The 9765-nt window shown below is 42.6% G+C and overlaps 1 protein-coding gene across 1 annotated transcript in view; it reads left to right on the top strand.

The window, feature by feature from the left end:
• The first annotated feature begins 2130 nt into the window (after positions 1-2130).
• NCMAP (noncompact myelin associated protein) overlaps positions 2131-9765 on the top strand; it is a 20195-nt gene continuing 12560 nt past the window's right edge. The window contains exon 1 of the mRNA XM_006862290.1: positions 2131-2214. Coding sequence (XP_006862352.1) covers positions 2133-2214 — 82 coding nt within the window. The 5' untranslated portion in view covers positions 2131-2132. The remainder of the gene's footprint in view (positions 2215-9765) is intronic.

Genomic DNA, 9765 nt, shown 5'->3' with positions numbered 1-9765 from the left:
GGAAGACCCTATAGGACAGATCAAGAGGCCCTTTAGGGTTTCTGAGACTAAATCTTTACAAAAGCAGATGGGTTTATCTTTCTCTCGCAGAGCACCAAGGTTTGAACAGCCCACCCTGTGACTAACGGCTCAGCATTTAACCCACTGCACCACCAGGATGACTGGATCACAAACAAGTCTGGGTAGTTCTTACCATGCGGTTCCTTCCTGGACCTCCCAGTTGTCAGCAGCCATAGTAAAAGAGTCTGTCCGAAATATTGATGCCAACCATGATTTGGTTTTCTTTCTTTTCTTGCTCCTTGTCATTCAGGGCAACTTTTTTTTTTTTTTAGTTTTTATTGTGAATTATGTGATAGTTTACATGGGAGAACATTAGCTTTACATTCATCTTATCATATATCATTTCATTGCCATGATTACCATCCCCTCCATGCATCATCAACCAACCAAATGGTACACCCTGAAAGCCTGCCCCCCGGTCGTCAGCACACAGCCCCTCTCCTTCTCTGGGTCTACAGTCCCCAGCCGCTCCATCTCGTCACGTCATCATCTCTGCCTCCATCTCAGGCATCACTGCTTCTCTGGGTAGGATCCCGCTCTCCGCTCTTCTCCCTTGATGTTCCCAGGGACCTCCGCTCCTGGACTGTGAAGTCAACCACTCCCCCTCCTTTTGCTACAAAACATCTACCTTTACATTTCCACCAACCTCACAGTCAGTCCTGATAACAACTATTCACTATTGTACCACAAGGGACCTATCCCCATCTCCTTTCATCAGTCAGGGCAACTTTTTATCGTATTATTGTGCTTAGAATGTATTACTGGAGGAGGATTTCAACACATCTTTCTGTTGTTGTAGCATCCTATTTAGGGTGCAGTGCCCGACTCATCCTTCAACTAAAAGATTATAGGACTGTGGAATATGGTTCCTAGTGTGTCGAGGAAAGAAGAGACTTGGTTTAAGGCCCGCCTGCTGTGTGACCATGGTCAGACCACTCAGACACTCTGAGCCTCAGTTTGCTCAGCAGCACAGTGTAGCAACCTCACTTTTCAGTGACTGAGAGGGCTGAACAGGTTCCCTGGGTGGCACAAATAGTTAAGTGTTGGACTACAAACCAAAAGGTTGGTGGTTCAAACCCATCCAGAGACCCCTCAGAGGTTAGGTCTAGCAATGTGCTTCCAGACAGTTACAGCCTTGAAAATACTATGAAGCAGTTCTCTGCACACTTGGGGTCCAACTTGATGAGAACTAACAGAAGTGTGTGAAATCCCTGGGGCAGAACCTGGTCAGCATGTGTTCAACTCAAGACGTATGAATGCTTTCCTGTCGAGACCTCTGTGCAGCTTGTGTTCTCTCTCCTCTCCTGTTAGCCTTCCAAACCATGAGCCTTCTTCACAGCCCCGTGGCTCACACCCCTCACTGCTGAATAGCCACACTCACTTTGTTACCTGGTTATATTTGTCCCCTTAGATTATCAAACCGTTGAAAACAGAAAACACCATTTCAGGCCTTGGTGCAGGGTGGCAAAAGGCCCACTGGCCCGGGAGTCAGACATTCTGGATTAAATTCTAGAGAAATTTGAGGGCTCCTGGGAGCTTTGGGGCTTCAGTTTCATCAGTAAAATGGAAATGATGATCTACCTTCCAAAATTTCTAGATCAATTGAGACATTCTTTATAAAACATATTTCAGAGAAATGTGATTTGTTGAATGAACTCAGCCTTAAAAATGGAAATTCTTTACAAATGTCAGGTATTATGTGTAATTCCCCACAGTAACTAGTAAAAGGCTTTTTATTTACGTGCTGCTGACAGCGGTCTGGGAATGTAGTGGTTACAAATTGGGCTGCTAATAATCCCAAGGTCAGCAGTTCAAAACCACCAGCAGTTCTACCAGAGAAAGGAGAGGCTTTCTATTCCCATTAAGATTTACAGACTCAGAAACCCTATACGGGGTTACTATGAGTTGGAACTAACTCCACAGCACATAAGCACCGCCACCACCAAGAGAAGCTACCTGCTTAAATCTTTTCCAGGTTATCCAATGAAGATCCAAAGGAGGCATCATATAGGAATATTAAGGCTTACTCTAATCTTAAACAAAATTCCTTCTTTCTTCTCATTAGGATCAAGATGACCACAGCCACCCCTTTGGGGGATACCACTTTCTTCTCATTGAACATGACCACGAGGGGAGAAGACTTCCTGTATAAAAGTAAGGCCATCTTCACTTGAAGGCTGTGTGGGGACGTGTCACAGTCAGCTCCTGAGCAGAAGCAATAGCATAGTTCCTGGGATGGAGTTTTGGTGTGGCACTGTAGGATAAGCACTTAACAACAACAACAACATAGAGGCCGAGAGTGTGGACTCTGGGGATAGACTGTCTAGGTCTCTACCACTGGCCAAACTGTGTGGCCGTGGGCACAAAACGTGACTGCTCTGTGCCTCCGTTTCTTCATCTATAAGATAGAGATACTAACTGATGCTATCACATAAGGTAATTGTGAGGTTAACTAGGGGAGCTAATCAATGTAAAGAGCTCAGAACAGCTTTGGATGCATACTAAACACATGATGAGTATTATGATGATTTTTAAGATGATTGAATTAGTATTACTACTATTGCTATAGTTTTATTCTGGAGACTTGGGGTCTAGAAGACAATTGAAATGTGAATCTTTTTTCTGGAAGTGGAGTCCTGGTGTAACACTGCAGGATAATGCTCTGGACCGCAAGGCCGGCTTGAATCACAAGGCAAAAACATCCCATCAGTTTATAAGGGTGTGAATGCATCTAGGTAGGATGTGTTAGTCCTAGGGGTGCATTTGCCAGAACAAGGGGGTCCTCAGAAGGAAATGCATGAGGATGCACGCCTCTTCAGAAAATCAGCTAATTGTTTGAAGGGATATTTGGAGCCATTGCAGACATTTTGGTTGCAAAGTGGAGCAGACTTGCTGGCACACGTCGTTGGGAGGACCCCCGTGATGAACAGTACCACTCAGCTGAGAAGGTGCTGACCAGACTGGACTGCAGGTTGTTCACTCGGGCATGTCTCAGATCCTGAATCAGGAGGGATGGTAGACTGCAGTCTGGCCCAAGACATGTGTCCTCCAAAGTCCTCCAGTGATCTTGGTCCTTGCTGGGTGAGGAGAACTACAGGGGCATGCTGAGATGTCTCAGAATAGTTGAGAGGGGAAGTGCAGGGTGGAAAATCACTGTCAGTAAGATAGGAATGATTCTGCTTTGGTTTTTTAATGGCTGAATTTTTTGGAAGTAGATTACCAGGTCTTTCTTCTGAGACATCTCTGCCAACCTTTGGGTTAGCAGCTGTGTGTTTTAAAAATAAACATTTGCACCAATAAGGGAAGGAAATAATTCTACTTGTATTTAACTGAAGACGATTTTTGCCCCTCAGCTGCCTCTAGATCAGGTTTTTGTTGTTAAGTGCCTTCAAGACAATTCTGACCCGTAGCAGCCCTGTATAGAGTTTCAAAGGAGCAGCTGGTGAGCTTGAACCTCCAACCTTGCGGTTCAAAGCGACTTTGTAGTCCAGTGCATTAACCCACAGCACCACACGACGCCTCCTCTAGATAGTTACTGAGTTATCATACGATTCAAGAAACAGACCCCGAGGAGCATCCCATCCTACAGTTCGCAGGACAGCCTCCTACACCCCAGAATTACTCAGTTGTGGTTAAGAATTCCTTAACAAAAGTATCATCCCTGGAGTCCCCAGGAAGGAAAACAAAACCAAGTTACTATATAAAGGCTTCCCCATTTCCTCCTTCTCTTCCTTCCAAGACACCCATTTCTATTTTAAGGTAAACAATGAATAATTGTTTAGTATAAGTATGTGCCATGCAATATTTGGGACATACTAGTGCTAAACAATTCTCCCTTTGTCTATGGAAATGGAAATAGGCGTTCTTGATTGTGTCTGGGAGCCCTGCCCCCAGGGAACATTTGGCAGTATCTGGAGGGTAGGTACTGCAGACATGGAGTGGCTAGAAGCCAGGGATGGCTGTTCAACATCCTACAGGTCACAGGACAGCCTCCCACAACCCAGAATAACCCAGCTGACGTTAACAAATCCTGAACTAAAATCTCATCCTTCAGACTCCCCAGGAAGAAGGAAAGAAAACAAAACCCAAGTGACTCCATAATGGTCTCCTATCTCCTCCTCCTCTTCTTCTCAGCCCTTCTTTCTATGAATATTTGCAGCTCTTTTTTTATATAAAAGTATTACTTGTATTCAAAAAAGTCATTGGGGCAGAATTCATCAGGGCACTATTGGATGAATCGTCACAAAATGAACACACCTGTAACCAAGCCCCAGATCAACAGACCACTAGGAGGATCCCAGGAGTCTCTGTGCCCCTTCCAGTCACTGTCTCCCAAACTACCAAGGGTACCCACTCTTTGACTTCTAACACCATAGACAAGTTCAACCTGCTTTGGAACTTGATTTAAATGGAATCACACCGTATGTGCGCCTTTTTGTGTCTGGTGTCTTTTGCTCAACATTGTATTTGCATGTGCCTATTTTAATGTTTGCAACATAATGTGTGTGTATGTGGATGTACATATAATATATTCTATTTTCTGCACTTTATATTGCCCTAGGAGTCCTGGTGTGGCACTGAAGGATAAGCACTGGGCCACAAGGTCAATTTGAACCACAAAGTTAGTGACTCAAACCCACCAGTTGCTCCTTAGAAACCTGATGTAGGGTTGCTCTGAGTCAGAACTGACTCGATGGCACTTAACAACAAGTGTCCCCTTTGTTACCATAGTCTTCATAATCATCATTTAAATTATTGTATAGTATTTCCTGTGATAGGTATGCCATACCTATATAACCATTCCATTTGTTATGGATTAAACTGTGTCTCTATAAAAATATACTTTGGAATCCAAACTCCTGTACTGTAAGGCCAGATTGCTCCTTCGTCTCTCATACATACCTAGGACTTATTACCAGGAGGGACCAGTAACTGGAGAAGGACATCATGCTCGGTCAGTGAAAAAGAGAAGACCCCCAACGAGATGGATGGACAAATAGCTGCAACAGTGGGCTCAAACGTAACAAGTGTCAGGATGGCCTAGACCAGGTAGTGTTTCGCTCTGTTGTGCACAGGGTCACTGTGAGTCGGAACTGACTCCATGCCACCTAGCAACAACAAAGTATGAGAAAACAAGTTTAGTAAGGCCATCCGCTAAGATATCTAACATCTTGTTATGCCAGCACTAAGAAACTGTTCTTGCTTTGTGCTTTCGTGTATGTGTGTTTTCATGTGAGCCGTATGAATACATTAGAAGAAGTGTCTATGGTATAAGAAAGCAGGAATAGGAATGGAGGGTTACCCAAGCCCACTGCCTTTGAGTGGATGCTGGCTCCTAGTGATTCTATACAACAGAGTAGAATTGCCCCAGAGGGCATCCTAGCCTAAAGTGTTTATGGGAGCAAATCACCACGTTGTTTATCCCCAAGAGCCACTGGTGGATTTGAACTGCAAACTTTCAGTTAACAGTCAGGTGCTTAACCATTGTGCCACCAGGACTCCTTCACTAAGAAACTAAAATTTTAAAAATATGAATGATGTTGTAATAGCACCTTAATTCATACAACTGTTTCTATATTTAGGATTATTCCATTAGATTTTAATCAAATTGATTTAAAGTCTAATCATTGTGATAAGTGTTGATATTTTAATATGTATTCTGATAAGGATGTTGGTCTTGAACCTAAAATTAGAGTTTGACTTTGAGACAGGGAGTGGATATTGACATTTGAATCTGAGGTATTACCCACAAGGACATTCACCATAGCTTCATTTCTAATAGTGAAAACAACACACAAATATGTACCCTCAATAGTGAATTGGTAAACAGATTATGATTCATCTAAGCAAAGGAATACTATGCAGACTTTAAAACTCATAAAGAAAAATATGTAATTACATGGAAAAGATAATATATATCAGTCTACAGAACATGGCTGCAGTTCCGTTTCAAGAATGTTCAAGATACAGTTCTTCGGAAAAGAGGAAAAACAAAACAAGTGTAAATTGCTACAATCTGATGAACTTGACCTATACTTATGGATGTAGTAGCTTAAAATACCAACCTAGAGGGAAAGAATCTTTACAGCAAGAATCATTCCCATTCCCTCTGTACACACAGTTGATAGAGATGGGCAGCTTAGACACTGGCTACCTAACACTTAATTGTACTCATGAGGAATCTGTACCTGGACCAAGAGGGAGTTGTTCGAACAGAACATGGGAACACTGAATGGTTTAAAATTAAGAAAGGTGTGTAACAGGATTGTATTCTTTCACCATACTTATTCAACCTGTATGCTGAGCAAATCATCCCAGAAGCTGGGTTATATGAAGAAAAACATGGCATCAAGATTGGTTATATGAAGAAAAACATGGCATCAAGGAAGACTCATTAACAACCTGCGATATGCAGATGACACAACCTTGCTTGCTGAAAGTGAAGAAGACTTAAAACATTTACTGATGAAGATCAGAGAATACAACCTTCGGTATGGATTACATCTCAATGTAAAGAAAACAAAAAATCCTCAGTACTGGACCAATAAACAACATTCTTTTTTTTTTTCTCAGAAGGAAATCCTGGTGTGGCACTGTAGGATAAGCACTAGATTGCTAACCTCAAGGTTGGCAGTTCAAACCATCAGCCACACAGAAACCCCATACAAAATTGCTGTGAGTCTGAACTGACTTAACGGCACTTAACAACAACAACATCTGGTGTGATGCCTGAACTTTTCAACGTTATTAGCATTATTCTTCTAGGGTTACTCTACAATGGCCTTTCAGTTCCTTATAATAGATGTATGCAGAATTAATACCTACATCATGCAAACTTTGGAACTTTTTACACTATGTAAAGAAGAGCCATCATAATGGTTCAAAGGTTAGTGAGGTCAGAGTTGAAAGGTGACATTGATGGCTGACAAGGCAGGGAGAGAGTATTATTGAAAAGGACTGTACTATGTACAATTATGATGATAGTAGGCCCTTCTTTTGTTTTTAGTTTTTTTTTTTAATGCTTTATTGTGAATTATGTGATAGTTTACATGGGAGGACATCAGCTTTACATTGATCCTGTTGTATATTGTTTCCTTGCTATGGTTATAATACCTTCCATGCAAAACAACATTCTCATCAACAGAGAACAGATTGAAGTTGTCAAGGACTTCATTCTTCTTGGATTAACTATCAACACTCATGGAAGCAGCAGTCAAGAAATCAAACAACGTATTGCTTTAGGCAAGTCTGCTACACAAGACCTTTTGAAAGTGTTGAAGAGCAAGGATGTCAGCTTGAGGACTAAGGTGCACCTGACCCAAGCCATGGTATGCATGCAAAAGCTGGACAGTGAATAAGGAAGACCGTAGAAGAATTGATGCTTTTGAGTTATGGTGTTGGAGGAGACTATTGAAAGTGTCATGGGCTGCCAAAAGAACCAACAGATCTATGTTGGAAGAAGTGCAGCCAGAGTGCTCCTTGGAGGCCAGGATGGCCAAACTTCGTCTCTCATACTTTGGACATATTGTCAGGAAGGACCAGTTGCTGGAGAAGGGTATCATGTTTGGTAGGGTGTAGGATCAGAGAAAAAGAGGAAGACCCCCAGTGAGATGGATTGGCCAAGTGGCAGCATCAATGGGTTCAAGCGTGGCAACAATTGTGAGGTTGGCCCAGGATTGGGCAGTGTTTCTTTCTGTTGTGCATAGGGTTGCTATGAGTCAATACTGACTTGATGGCACCTAACAACAACAACAACAAAGGCACAAAGTGACTGGCTTAAAAGTTTTCAAGTGGGAGTTTAGATTCAGAGTGTGTGGGGGGAAGATAGAATCCCCATTGAGTGGTTTTCATCCTGTCTAGACAGGTCTGGTGAAAGGAGATGGGACAAGACTCTCATGATTCAATAGTGAGTAATTGTTATCATAGCTAATTGTGATTGTCGCAACTGTAAAGGTAGAAGTTTTATAGCAAAAAGGGGTGAGTGGTCGATCTTACAGTCCTGGAACGGAGGACTCTGGAACCATCAAGGTTGAAGAGCAGGAACAGTGAGTGGGACCATACCCAGAGAAGCAGCAATACCAGAGATGAAGGCAGAGATGATGACATGGAGAGATGGAGCAGCTGAGGATTCTAGACTCATGGAGGGGATATGTGCTGGCATCTGGGGGTAGGGTGTGCCTTTTTGCTGTTTGAATGATTGTATATTCCTCAGTGTTTTGGTGCACATCAAAAAAAACAAAAACATAAAGCAGAGGGAATAGAAGCAAATACTGTTGAATGATGAAGCATGCAGGGGATTGTAATCACTGCAATGAAACAAACTGATGTTCTCCCATGTAAGCGATCATTCAATTCTCAATCAAAACTTTAAAAGAAAAAAAAAGATACAGTTCTTCAATCAGGACAGCATTCTCCCAGCCATGCTTGCAGACATACCTCTCTCCAGTCTGGCCCGTCAGTCATGTGGCCCATTGGTCTCAGCCCTGTTAGAGCAAGTGTTACAAAGCTTTTTTAGCTCTGCTAATAAATGCCCAAAAGGCACTGCACTCTGCCAGTAAGTCTCAGCTGCAAGGCACTCAGCTCGAGTTCCATAGGTTGGCAAATCTACCTCCACAGGCAAATGTCCAGGAGGCTCCCCAACTCCATAAACAGCATTCAGGCCCTAAGTCACTCGGCTCCATGGGCTGAGAAGCCCAGCACTCTAGCTCACACACATTCTGCTGACTTGGCTACCACCATGTCTCACTGTCGCATGCCGTCTCTGGTGTCACTGTTCTGGCTCCTGGATCTAGGCAGTCCAACACAGTGATCTCGGGTTGGCTCGATTCCTGGCTCTTCTTTCTTGATGGTAATGGGATTCTCCCATTTTGAATCTGTGATTGGGATGGCAAAACTGATCAATCCCCACATTAGAGATCCATGTACTTTATGTTCATGATCCTACCCCAAAGGACCATGAGAGTTGATAATTCCTGGTGATTGAAATACTAAAGTTAGAAACAAAGAGGAAGGATCAGTAGTTGGAAAATATGGCCTTGGTGACTAGAAACAATGCTAGAGATCACATGAGAGAATTTTATGAGACCAATGACTTATTCATCACAAATACCTTTTTCTCAACAATATAAAAGGTGACTATACACGTGGACATTGCCAGATGGAATACACAAGAATCAAATTGACTACATCAGTGGAAAGAGATGATGGAGATGCTCAATAACATCAGCTAAAACAAGACTAGTGGGCAACTGTGGAACAGACCACCAATTGTTCATATATACAAATTCAGGCTAAGGCTGAAGAAAATTAAAACAAGTCCATGAGAGCCAAAATATGACCTTGAATGTATCCCACCTGATTTTAGAGACCATCTCAAGAATAGAGTTGATACATTAGACACAAAGTACCCAAAACCAGAAGAGTTGTGGGATGCCATCAAGAACATCATACATGAAGAGAGATGTGACTAGAGTGGAGAGTGAAGCGTCCAGCTGATAAGAAGAGAGGGCATATGTACAAAAACACCCACACTTGCAGATAATACCCACTTGACCTGGTTTCAATGACTGGATGATCAGAGCTCAACCAGAAGAAGAAAGAAGAGGGAAAAAAGAGTAATCTGATACAATTTGATGAACTTGACCTACACCTATGGATGCAGTTGCTCAAAAAAGGGAACAAATCCTTATAGCAAGGATCATTCCC

Source organism: Chrysochloris asiatica, unplaced genomic scaffold (genome assembly GCF_000296735.1).
Source record: "Chrysochloris asiatica unplaced genomic scaffold, ChrAsi1.0 scaffold00047, whole genome shotgun sequence".
Lineage (NCBI taxonomy): Eukaryota > Metazoa > Chordata > Mammalia > Afrosoricida > Chrysochloridae > Chrysochloris > Chrysochloris asiatica.
This window is presented reverse-complemented; position numbering and strand designations above follow the sequence as displayed.